At 40.6% G+C, this 13,319-nt stretch overlaps 1 protein-coding gene across 3 annotated transcripts; it reads left to right on the forward strand.

The window, feature by feature from the left end:
* Positions 1 to 1,595: 1,595 nt before the first annotated feature.
* Positions 1,596 to 13,319, forward strand: POGLUT2 (protein O-glucosyltransferase 2). Of its 3 annotated transcripts, XM_074815350.1 has the most exons (11): positions 1,868 to 1,964; positions 2,756 to 2,930; positions 4,128 to 4,333; positions 4,739 to 4,944; positions 5,695 to 5,772; positions 9,567 to 9,739; positions 10,726 to 10,963; positions 11,549 to 11,758; positions 12,119 to 12,208; positions 12,747 to 12,851; positions 13,070 to 13,319. In XM_074815350.1, exons 3-11 carry the CDS (start codon positions 4,252 to 4,254, stop codon positions 13,085 to 13,087), a joined length of 1,200 nt encoding a protein of 399 aa, XP_074671451.1. In that variant the 5' UTR covers positions 1,868 to 1,964; positions 2,756 to 2,930; positions 4,128 to 4,251; the 3' UTR covers positions 13,088 to 13,319. The 3 variants fall into 3 exon arrangements, with proteins under 3 accessions (XP_074671449.1, XP_074671450.1, XP_074671451.1); XM_074815348.1 differs by lacking the exon at positions 2,756 to 2,930 and having other exon boundaries at positions 1,596 to 1,964; XM_074815349.1 differs by lacking the exon at positions 2,756 to 2,930 and having other exon boundaries at positions 1,596 to 1,964; positions 4,162 to 4,333.

Below are 13,319 nucleotides of genomic sequence, written 5' to 3' on the forward strand. Positions count from 1 at the left end.
AATGTGCCAATGCCGCCCTGCTAGGAAGAGGACGGATGTTCTGTGAATTCTATAGCTATGAAATTTCTTTGTAAATAAAAGTTCTCTTCCAGTAAAGAGACTAGCTTGTCTCATACAACAAAACGTAAGTTGAGAAGGAGTGTGATTTCAGCCTGTGAAATACATCAGGACAGTAAAGATGAGGAAGGGAGAGGAGCTAAGGGGTCATGGATATAAAATAGGACCTGTATGAATTTTTAGACTGGAAGTTGCAAGTCTTCTAACTGCTGAATATCCTGAAATACCATGTCAAGGGGAACAGCAGGAGACAAAAACTATGCCTTTAAAAGTTGATTTTTTAAGGCATTTTGTGATGAGGTTGCTGGCTGGAAAAGACTAAGTTCATTGACCTAAGTGGTCCTTTCTCAGCTTGCAATTTTCTCAAAGCAAGTGATGTTTTGTGTGCTTTTCTGTAAACATATTTGCAGTATTTCAAAATGCAAAATACAAAATCTCTTCAAAATTCATGACTCCTTGATAATGAGGTTCAATTTTCTGTATTGTTTGCCTTAACAAGAGAAAAGCAATGAAGAGCAAAACTGAAAGTGTCCTTTAGAATTGAAGTTCTCCCATGAAGAACCCTTAATTTTGGTGAGGTTTCTGCAGCTAAATGACAAAGAAAAGCATTTGGATATGTGTGTGTACAATCTACCTGAAAGGAGGTTGTAGGGAGGCAGGTGTCAAGTCTCTTCTCCCAAGTAACAAGTGATAGGACAAGAGGAAATGGCCTCAAGTTGCGCCAGGAGAAGGTTAGATTGGATATTAAGAAAAATTTCTTCACCAAAAGCATTGTCAAGCATTGGAACAGGCTGCCCAGGGAAGTGGTTGACTCACCATCCCTGGAGGTATTTAAAAGACATGTAGATGTGGCACTTGGGGACATGGTTTAGTGGTGGACTTGGCAGTGTTAACAGTTGGACTGATGACCTTAAGGATCTTTTCCAACCTAAATGATTCTTGGTTCTGTATGTAACTAAGAACAGCATCAGTGTTCCACACAAGCTTTCTGCGACCTGCGGTCGGATCATTTCACAGCCAAAGGGCCATTGAACCACCCAAGGCGCACGCTGGGCAGGGGGCTGGTGAGGTGCTCCTTCACCTCAGCTCCAGGCAATCCAGGACGGCAAACTCAGCTACCGGACGTCACGCGCCTGCTTCTGCTGCTCTGGGGAGGATTTTGAAAACCCGATTACAACCTCTTTATTTCTCACCCTAACGTTACGGGGAACGGAGGGAACTTGAGCTCATGACACGGAGAAAACGGCAACACTGAGGCGCTCGAAGACGTGAGTCACGGACACAGGCAGAGCCGGCCTTCCCCAGCCCCCTTCCTTTGAGGCGGGTCTCAGCAAAGCCCCGGGGCTGCGCCGGGGCTGAAGCAGCCCGGGGCTAACCCGGCGCGGGCCGCCAACCGCCTCTCAGTGGCCGCCAACGGCCTCTCAACGGCCGCACCGCACTACGCCTCCCAGCAGCGGCGGGCAGCGCGGGCCCCGCCCCCGCGGACGCGGGTGGGTGTGGCGGCCGCCCGCCCCGCCCCGCTCCCCTTAGCCGCCGCGGGGACCGTGCGCGGAGCAGCCGGGCCGGCAGCAGGGACGTGGCGGTAGCGGTCCCGCGATCCCCCGCTCCATGCAGCCGCGCCGAGGGCCGGCCTCCCCGGTGCCGCGGTGAGGGAGGGAGGGAGGAAGGTCCCGGCTGCGCTGCCTCCCGCGCCTCGGCGGTGTTTCTCCGTCGGGGGAAGCGCTGTAAATGCGTGGCCTGTGGCCGCTCTGCGTCGCCCTGGGAGCCGTTGCGGCGGGGGCCGCCGCGGGCGAGGGCGGCCGGCTGAGCCCTGAGCGCAGCGCGGTATGGGGGCCCGGGCTGCGGGCGGAGGCTGCCCTCCCCGCTCGCTATTTTTATCTGCAGGCCGTGGACGCCGAAGGGCAGAGGTAAGCGCGGCGGCGGCTGCTTTTCACGGAGGCTGTGGGCAGAAAAAAAATCCGAGAGATTGGGTTAAAAAAATCGCATTCCCTGCCCGCCGACCCCCTTCCCGGTCAGAAGGGTGAAAAGGGAGTTAGGCGGGGAGCGGCAGAGCTACCCCAGGCATCGGCTGCCCCCCCCCCCCCCACGTTGGGCAGCCGGTTAAATATTTGCCTCGGGTTCAAATCGTAATTGCTGGATTTCTTGTGAGGGAGGGAAGCGTACTGCCCGCCCCCCCCCCCCCCCCGCCCATTGAATCGCAGCAGTGCCCCATCCTCGGCGAGGCTGGCTTTCCCTGCCCATGTCCCACCTGAACCACTTTCACCTTTTAGGCAAAAATTTACTTGGGATTTTCGTGAAGAAAGGAAAGGCTGAAGGCTCCCTACATGACTTTTGCTTTATATCACTTAGAGCTAATTAATCTTTTTAGGAGTATCAATCAAGTAGCACAAAGGCATGAGAGGAGAAAAGATTAAAATGTTCAATAGCAAAACACATATATTAGTCCAGCCAACAATTTATGATTTATTCTGCTTTGTCAAAACCTTAACAATAACTAATATACTTAATTTATGATATACCTGCTCAGGTGTCCTGCGTGTTTCCACTGTTAGGAACATCAGTGTTTCTCCTAAATGCATAGGCACAAAATCAGTAGAGTCATTTAGGAATTACTCTATAGGCCATTAGGTAAACTTTATAGGAATGAAATAGGTAACCTTAGTTTTCAGAGGATACTCATGGCTTTCTGTTTCTACAGGAAATAAACCCTGACTGTACAAGCCAGATAGGAGCTCAGAGTGCTCCAATCAGGTTGTCCAGATTAGATGCACAGTGGCACGTGCGAGTCTGGAAGCTGCCAGTTCATCTTATCTTGGAGAATAAATATTTCCTGCATTTAATTGAACTGTCAGCTCTCTCATATGTCTGGACAGGTAACCAGGTGCTGTGCTGTAATCCATTAGTCCAGCCACTCCCACCACACTCTTATCTCAAACTCTCCCTACATATTTGGGACTGTGTTTAAAGAGGTAGAAGAAAGTTGGCAGATGCAGCATTTTGACTGTGCCAACTTTGTTAATACCTCAGTGATATGTGATGACTTCACGATTTTTCAAATTACTTTATTTGGTTTTATGGAGAGTTTTCTATGATTGGTGTATGGTGAATTTTACTAAAACATTCTAAGTACACACTGAATTATGTGATCCCACTATAATGTTTTTTCCGTAACAAGACACTGGCATTTGTAATAACCTTTTTTTTTTCCTCCTGTATGATCTACCGTAATGATTAAGGAGTTTAACTTTGGTTTTTTACTTCCTTAAATAACACTTGGAAAATAAAGTAATCTGGAAACATTTTGCTTCTGTATGTAAAATAACAGACTACTTAAGCTGCTAAAGTGAAGCTTGTTCTAGTATTTTTTTTATAAAATCATAGAATGGTTTGGGTTGGAAGAGACTTTTAATGATCATCTACTGACCCCCCTGCCATGGGCAGGGCCACCTTCCACTAGACCAGGTTGCTCAAAGCCCTGTCCAACTTGGCTTGAGCACTTCCATCCACAACTTCTCTGGGCAACCTGTTCCCATGTCTCACCAGTCTCACAGTAAAGAATTTCTTCCTTATCTAATCTAAATCTGCCCTCTTTCAGTTTAAAACCGTTACCCCTTGTCCTGTCCCTACAGGACAGGACACCAAGATATATCTAACAAGATCCATTTATCTCCATGCTCTTTACCTTCCTGTTGTTTCACACTTGAGCTACTACTAATCGAGAGCTATGCTAAATTTTTAAAGGTGCTCTGTTCCCATATAATCAAAGACCATATTTCCAACACTGTTCAATATGTAGGGCACCAGGTGATTTTGGAGGTGTTCATGAGTATTTGAGTGGAATCTTCTTGATACTTAATGCTTCTGGCAGCATGAGATGTTTTAGGTAGCCTAACAAACTTCCGTCTGCAAAAATCATGTCTTGCTTGTGAACATTAGGATGTGCTCAATAAAGACCTAGCGTGGCTTAGTGAAGTCACTGGAAATCAGGCAACTTGAAAAGGAATGGATCAGACTAAGAAAGCTGTTGTGTGTTTCCTTTTTAATTCAGCTCACACTTACTTTCTGGGTAGGTTCACTTCATCACCGGGTGAAAATGCATTCCAGGTGAAGATCACTGCTCCTGATGAACAGTTCACTCGGGTTGGTGTGCAAGTATTAGACAGGAAAGATGGTTCCTTCCTTGTGAGATACAGGATGTATGCAAGCTACAAAAACCTGAAGATAGAAGTTAAAACTGGAGATAAACATGTTGCAAAGTCTCCATATATTTTAAAAGGTAAGAAGCAGCACTACACATAGATTTCCTATCATGGCTTTTTCTCACAAACTGTGTCCCAGAATGTCTTCTAGAATTAGCATAGGATTCTGCAAGGCCTCAGCACTTCTCTGGACTACCAAATCCCATTGGAATCATGGATTCATTATAAGTGTCCTGCATGTACTATTCAAAATAATAAAAAGAAACAAATGCAGTGAAGCTGTTGCCTAGCAAATACACGTAGAGGACTCACACAGAAGCTGATGTAGCTTAGCATGATTCCATTGGGGTCAAAAAAAGTTCAGACACATCCATGTAGAGTTGCTGAAGGTTTGGCCCCAAGTAATAAATGCTCAGTGCCTGACCCTCTTCTGTGATCTCAACAGCATGACTTATTAAAAGTAATAATTGTGTTCCTGATAGGACCTGTTTACCATGAAAACTGTGACTGCCCTCAGGAAGAGAGCAGTGTGTGGCTGGAAGAGATGAACTGCCCTCAAATCATTCCACAGATTCAAAGAGACCTAGCAAATTTTCCCATCGTTGATCCAGATAAGATTGCAAAAGAAATTCCACAGAGGTTTGGACAAAGACAGAGTTTGTGTCATTACACCATCAAAGATAATGAGGTACAGAGTGGGTTGATCTGAAGTTCATATGGGGCAAGTCACACAACTAGGCTGTTTGACTGCTCCCAGTTGACAGGCTTCTTGTAATCTGTTCTTTAAGAAACTTCCTTTGCTTGCTTCTCTGTCCTCGAATACTTTGCAGTTTGTATATGAGCTCAACAATATCTGTCCTACTTTGTAAAGTGCTTTTTATCCACATTACAACTGAAGCACAGTGAAGGAAAATTACTTTCCAAAGCCATCAATATGAGTACTGGGCACAGACCCAAGTCTCTTAAACGCTAATTCAGTTTCCTGTTCTCTGAGTAATATTGCCGTGGAGTGTCACGGTCATCTAATTTGACATACATCAGTAAATTACATTGTGCATAATTCTGAGGTAAAGAAGTACCACTTTTAGCTCCACTGAGGATCAGAGCTACAATTCTTTTTAACAAAACTGTACCAACGTCAGCAGAGTTTCATATGGAAATTAGAATAGAACACAACAGAAATAGGCAACCAGTTTCTGTTTCCATGAGACAGACCTAAAACGTCTGCAAAAGCAAGCAAATCTTGTCCTTTTTTTTGGTCACTTTTCTGTGATAGGTTAGAGAGATGAGATTTCTAAAGCTTCCCAGCTGATCCATAAATCTATACAGCCATACAATCTGTCTGACTAGTTACTAAGGGATTAAAAGAGCTCTAAATTGTGCCAGCCGTTCTCTGAAATGAAAACACCAGACTAGTAAAACCTTTGTTTATTTTCAGGTTTATATAAAGACATATGGGGAACATGTTGGCTTCAGGATTTTCATGGATGCCATACTGCTTTCTTTGACAAGAAAAGTGAGTACATGTGTACAGTCATACATCTCCTAATTTATAGAAGCCTGGGCTTAACAAATATACTTCATCATATTTGTTGCTATTTCTGTTAAGAAGCTCTTCTTGTTCTTTGATGAATAATGGAAAGGTCAGATAGATTTTCCTTGTCTGAAGTTGGCATGTTCTAGATTGCTATCTGATCAGTGTGTGGAGTATCACAAATGTTAATTGAATAGCAGGCTTTTAGAGGAGAATTTGATAGATTTGGACAAAGTGCGAGTTTTTTTCCGTAGACTAAATAAATCATCCTGTAGCATCTAATAGAAAATTCTGTCTCTGCTAGTACATTTTACAGAATGACTGAAAATAAAAGTGAATGTATATTGTTCTCCATTAAATTCCATATGTTGAAAACAAGACAGGGCTGAGAAGGAGTACCAAAAGCCTCACAGGTGGCCTGTGGGAAAGCTCCCTTGATGTACAAGCAAAAAGCACCACACAGACTCTTTCCTAGGGAAACACTGGGAAAAAACCTGACATTGTGTACATAGTGACAGAATACAGCAGGGCTGAAGTTTCAGCACATACTAATATGTGATTATTACATAAAGAGCATAGTAAGAGAAATACAAAGATATCTGAGTTAATATCTATTTTTGACTGTAAAAAGACAAAGCACTTTGTCTTTTACAAAGGAAAGAAGAGAGAAGAGCTACTGAAGTATGGAGTTGTTCAGCTAAAAAAAAAATCCTTAAAAATCTAATAAAAAATAAACACATAAAAATAAGGTAATTGGTATGAAACAACATGGATTTATGATAAAAAATAAGTCATAACTATGTAATTTCTTTTTATAACAAGGTAATAGGCTTCCTGCACAGATCTCGAGTATCTTAATTTTAGTTAGGCTTTTGAGGGTAAGTTTCACAAATTTCTTGCAAACAAGATAGGAAAACTTTGCCTAGAAGAAACTACTGTAACCTGCTTGGAAAGCCTGACTTAAATAATAGTTGCCAGTATTTCCAGAGAGGCAAAAGGTGTCACAAATGTATTCTTCAGAGATTTCACCTAGGTTCAGTCCCCATTTAATAATGTCGTTATATTTTGACTGAATGATGGACAGGAGAATATGCTCATTGAATTTCCAGATAACAAAAATGAGAGAACGGTACAGCATCATAATTAAAAATTTTCTTAACAAGTAAGAGAAATTGTTTGGAAAAATTGATAAAGTGACAAGGGCAGGATACAACACAAAGGCTGGATTAAGTCATATAGTTATGACACCTATTTAAAACAGGGAGCAAGTGGTTATTTTCTGCAGAAAAGTGTGAAGGTTACAGTGTCACAAATTCAACATGAGTCAACAGTGGCACACTTGTGAAAAGCTAAACATACACATTAATAGAACAAACACAGAAAGAAATAAAATGCAACCTTTCCACTATATTCAGGATTAGTAATGGATTAAATTATGCTGCCGTGTCTGCCTTTGGGTGTCATGCTTGAAGACAGATTGTTCAATTACTGACATTGCACTGAAAAGTGGTAAGAATGACTAAACACACAAATTAAGTAGGGATTGTTTCATCTAACAGTGTCTAAGGGAAGACATGAATGTAGCCTTTAATTATCTGAAAGTTGGTCTATGGAAGATGGAAGTAAGCTGTTCTCGGTGTCAGTAGTGTTGGACAAGAAATAATGGAATTAAATTGCATCAAAGGTATTTAGGCTAAATGTTAGAAAAGATTTGCTAACTTCAAAGACAAACTGTTTACAGATCTAGAAAACAGAGTTTGTCTCATGCCCATTAAATACTTCAGTAATTTCTGTTAAGATGGTGTCACTGAAAGACAATAGATCTGTTGGGTTGAAGAAGAAGATTTAACCTGTTGAATGATTCTGCCATGTAGGATGTAGGGAAAATAGTTTGTAGCTTGTCTATGTCCATTACAACCATTAGATGGCACTGTGCTAATAAAGTTTAGTGCTGAAGATTAGAACGTGTGGCCAAACCCCCTTTGAAATGAAGGTACACGGTAAAACCCTTTCTGTTCATCTGTATACTGAAGACAAAAAGTACTACATTGGGTCTCCGTCTTTAGAATTTATGGATGTCGCTGCCAAAGGTTTTCCCATGTCAAATTAGAGAAGAGTATCTTCAACCATTTAGGAGGGTGTTTGATACTTGGCAAATTATTAATTTCTGTCTCTGTCCATAAAGATAAATTACATTAGAAACTTAATGAAACCTATTTGGGCCACAGAAGAATCCTGAAATGTGAGCCTGTGACCATCCATTCTGATCTAAAGAATAAAGGAGTGTGAGAGGAGAAATGCTTTGATGTATATATATAATGAGGAGTCAGCAATATATTTTAATTCTATTTTTATGTGTATATATATATTTTAATTTGAGAATTATTAACATTCATAATTTTCCTTTCTTCAGAGAAGATATTTTCTCGTGTAGATATTAAGATAGTTGATGATAACACTTGAACAAAATGTCCTAATCACACGCATACGATCATGATCTCCAAATTATCTGTTGGTAGTGAGGACAGAGATCTTGGAGCTATTCCAACAGTTTTTTAAAAATGCCAGTATAATAATGAGATGTTAGTAATAGTCAGATACCAAATTAAGACTTATTAAGGAGGGAGGCAAAAACAAAAGAAGAAAAGATTATGTCCCAGTATAATACCTGTGACATGCCTATCTTGTGAAAACAGTGCAGTTCTCATTTCACTTTCTCCTGAAGAACTACACAGCAAGAAGGCTGTTTGGGCATGGAAAGACCAGCTAATCTGACTTTTCAAAATTCTTTTGCTTTGAAAGAGGCAGTTGAGGGGGATGTAGTGAAGATTTACATTTAAAAAAAAAGTTAATGTCATGAAGAGGGTGAACTAAGAACAGATACGACATCAGTTCTTCACTGACATTATACATGCCTTCAGGGTTCTGTAAAACTCAACCATATGTCGCCTTCAGCCTTATGCTCTCCGCACTGATGAGTCCCACCATCTTCAGTTTCTCTTCGCAAGGCAGCTGGTCCATCCCTATCACAGTAGCCACCTTTCTGTCTCTTACTTCATTCGCACATATCAGAACCACACACAACACTCAAGACGGGGGTGCATCAAAGTTTCATATAGCAGCACAATTACGCCCTCTCACCTGTTGTTACAACGTTTCCTGCCCATCAATGGTATTTTGCCTGGTTTTTGGCTGTGACAGTGATTTCAGATATGGTTCCACACTACCAACTATTTTAAAGTTCTGCTTAATAATAAACCCCAGTGCTGACTAAATGTGGTCTCCCTGTCATGACTGTTCACTTCTGTTACTTCTGTTGGATTTAGTCATTGTGCAGACACAGGGCAAATCAGTTCACTGATGTGACAGACCACCCAACAGCGATTTTCCGTACAGTCAACAAGGTGGTTCAACTTGCCTTGGAACTATACGATTGGTTACTAGATCCCAGTGCTAGCCTGGTCCAAAGATTGTGTGGCCAATCATGTACGGTATAACAAGAAACCATCCTCTAAACCGGGGTGTTCCTATCCCTTAAATAAAAGAGAGATCATTTATGTGACTGCAAATCTTAATAATAAAAAATTATAGACTTTACTCTGTGGTTTCTGTACTTCTAACGTGATCCTAAACTTCAACGATTTATTACAGGTACATTAAGTATATTAGCGACCTGGCTATTTTTTCTCTTAGTGAGATTGTTTTCAAAATGCAAGATGCCAGCAGAATACTGCTTTGTATTAAAATGCACTTGTGCCTGCTTTGCTTCTGTTTAGGTGAAAATGCCAGATGTAGAATTTTTTGTTAATTTGGGGGACTGGCCTCTGGAGAAGAAGAAGTCCCCACAGAACCTGCACCCCATCTTCTCATGGTGTGGGTCCAGTGAGTCAAAAGACATTGTCATGCCAACATATGACTTAACAGACTCAGTTTTGGAGACTATGGGACGGTAAGAAATTGCTTAAAATTTTCACAAAATTCACAGTGAATGATCTTCCAACAAGATACTTGTATTAGCAGTATATTAACTGTTTTTATTTATTCATTGAGACATTGACACCCTGTACGTAGGCAGTAACTGTAGTCAAATTCTTAACATTAGCCAAGTTACGTATTATAACATAAATGACATATATTAAAATACTTCACTGTTCTAAAAAATCAAAATTAATCTAAATGTGATCAAGTCACTGAAAACAGCACTTAGAGGGAATGTTTCAAGGGTAGGTATTTTGTTTGCTTTGTTTCCCCCTGCTCCATGAACATGTTGACAACTGGCCAGGTCTCTTTTTTCCTGAATTTCTTAGAATCTTTCCTCTGTACCTTTTAAAGCCCAACGTAGCCAGAATTCTTGACCTAGGACCTACCATCTCCCACTTTGATTACCGAGCATAACTGGCCTTGGCAACTGCTCTGTTACTGTCTTGAAACACCACAAAGCCACCTTCTAAGAGATCTTTGTAATCCATTTTGAACCTGTTTATCAGTTCACTGCATTTAGTTCAGGTTCCTTGTCTTTATTATCAAGACTTTTCCGAAATTCGCTCCCCACTGCTTCCCCAATGTATGTGTTTTAATTTAGCAAAGTTTTTAAGGAAGTGAAATATGTTGTATTAAGCTAGTTATGTTACCATGCATCACCTTCATCTGTCTGGCAACCATACCCACTTCTAGCGACTTTTTTCCATGACAACTGACAGGTACTATTTCCACACGCCAGGTTGTCATTGAACTGATGCTGTCTTGCCACAGGCCTGTGAGCTTGACATTCCTTATCTATTTTTATTGCTGCAATAAACAATACATATACGGGTGTGCTCATGATTTACCTTCATCCTTGGTATTTCCCTATTGGTACTGCAAACTCTTTTAAGTAATTGCACTTCAAAAAATTTCCAGTAGGCTTCACTATTAAATCACTTCTTTCTCCTTCAGAGTCAGTCTGGATATGATGTCAGTTCAAGCAAATACTGGCCCATCATGGGAAGACAAGAATACCACAGCATTCTGGAGAGGACGTGACAGCCGCAAAGAGAGGCTTGAACTTGTAAAACTCAGCAGAAAATACCCAGAGATCATAGATGCTGCTTTCACAAACTTCTTTTTTTTTAAACATGATGAAAGCCTCTATGGCCCCATTGTTAAGCACATTTCATTTTTTGATTTTTTTAAGGTAAGCCACTAACCATTTTTCATGGAACTAGGTTCTCAGTGTTTCCCATTACCAAATGACTTTGTGTATATTACTGGTAATAAAGTGATACTCAGTTTTTCAGCACACCACCAGTAACAAGCATGAATAGGCATCCCTCCAGTGGATAACTGCTATGTAGCTCTTACACTGAGGCTAATAATGTTTCATATACATCTGAAGGTTCTGTAGAACCTTGTGTAATCTATGTAACTCCAAGTTCCTTTTTATTTCTTTTTCCTGATTCAGCGATCAGGACTACTAACATAACTAACATAGTGGGAAAATCAGTGGATGAAGTGGCACACCTTCCCTCACATCCGAGGATGAGCGTCTAAGAGTTTCCGGAGAACTTAATTGATGAAGAGGGCATCTCTGTGTACCCTGCACTGTGATGAATTCCAAACTAAATTATAAAAGCTACTTAAACATTGATGCTTGCCTAGCCAATCCTACATTTCTCAATATCGGCAAGTCAGTAATACCAGTGCCCTCAGAATAATATAACCTAACCCAAGCCACTTGGATCTGCTGTTTGTTAATAACTTACGGTCATTTTCTTTCCAGTATAAATATCAAATTAATATTGATGGCACAGTGGCAGCATACAGATTGCCTTATCTGCTAGCAGGAAACAGTGTGGTGCTGAAGCAAGACTCCATCTACTATGAGCACTTTTATAATGAGTTGCAGCCATGGAAACATTATATTCCATTTAAAAGTGACCTGAGTGATCTGCTAGAAAAACTACAGTGGGCAAAAGAGCATGATGCAGAGGTAAATATATGTTTAGATGTACTTGGCCATGTTTCTAGACAAAATAGAGCAAAAAGTACATTTCTGTAAAACAAAAAAATCTGTTGCAAGGACTTAAAAATTGTCATCCCTTCTACAAATAAGAAAAACACTTTTAAAAAAATACATAATACTGCCCTTAATTTGAAATTAAATTGAACTTTGGAAAAATTAAAGAGCATTTTCATAAGAATGCCTCACTTTTAAAGTTAAGAATGCTTAAATAAAAATAAGTTATCCTGAACTGCCAACACTATATTTAACTCCAGAATCAATACTGGCATCTTGAAACAACTACTATTTTTTTGAGAATTTAAAAGAAGCTTTTATTTTCTTTGACAGGCAAAAAATATTGCAAAATCTGGACAAGAATTTGCAAGAAACAATCTCATGGGAGACCACATTTTTTGTTACTATTTCAAACTTTTCCAGGTTAGTATACTTTTAATGGCTACTACCACAAAAATAGAAATCCCACAGAAAGAATTCAGGGCAACGGAGCTGCTGGAAATTGGCCAGTCCAGTACTTGAAGCCATAAAGCAAGCAGCAGCAGTTAAAAACTTCAGTTGGTTTACAGACGCTGTATGCAGTTATTTACTATGAAACCCCTTAAGACTATGCTGGCGCTTTGAGAGAAGCAATCAGATTCCATAAATCTTGATCTAATCTGCAAGAATATGTTGCCCACAATGATCAAAGAATTCCACATCAGACACACACCCTGTGAACCACAGCTGAAAATATCTGTGCATTAGCACCGAGGTCTCAAAACTCCAGGGAGGCACCCGCAGGGGCTCCTGTCTGCAGTCAAGTATCTGCTTACCCTGCCTGTGGCACGGTATGGAGGAGCAGACTCTGTAGCCCCAGAGGTTTTACAGAACTACTCAGCTGAGTTGGTGCAGTATTTACAACCAGATGTACAGTCTGACAAGTTAATGAATTAACGATACCTTCTTTTTTTAAAACTAGGAATATGCCAGCTTGCAAGTGAGTGAGCCAAAAATCAGAGATGGGATGGAGAAAGTGCAGCAGCCTGAAGACGACCTTTTTCCATGTACTTGCCACAGAAAAAAGGTACAGTACATACAGCGTTAAATGTAAAGTGCTGAGTGTCTTCAGTTGTTCAGCCACACTGGAACAGGCGTTGCTCAGTACCCGGTGGCGCCAGTTGCCAGACCGGACCATTAATGTCTGTTGAACTTAGAAACATTTCTTGATATATTTGCAGGACTAGACAGTTAAAAATTGAATTTCCAATTAACTGAAAAATGTTTCTTCTTTTTTGACTGCAGGCCAAAGATGAACTCTGACAGAAAGAAATAAAATATTTTTTGAATATTTACCTACATTCAGACTGTCTTCTTAAGGAAAGAAGAAAAATTTGGATTAAAATGCCAGTGGATAGTGTCAATGGGTATTACAAAGTTTACTGTATCATGATCTACATATGGAAGAAAACCAAGCACCCCCTATTTCCTTTTTATCATGCCTTGTTCAAAAACATTTTTATAATTTTTTTAAATAAAACCCATATTTCTATCA

This window comes from Strix aluco, chromosome 2 (genome assembly GCF_031877795.1).
Source record: "Strix aluco isolate bStrAlu1 chromosome 2, bStrAlu1.hap1, whole genome shotgun sequence".
Lineage (NCBI taxonomy): Eukaryota > Metazoa > Chordata > Aves > Strigiformes > Strigidae > Strix > Strix aluco.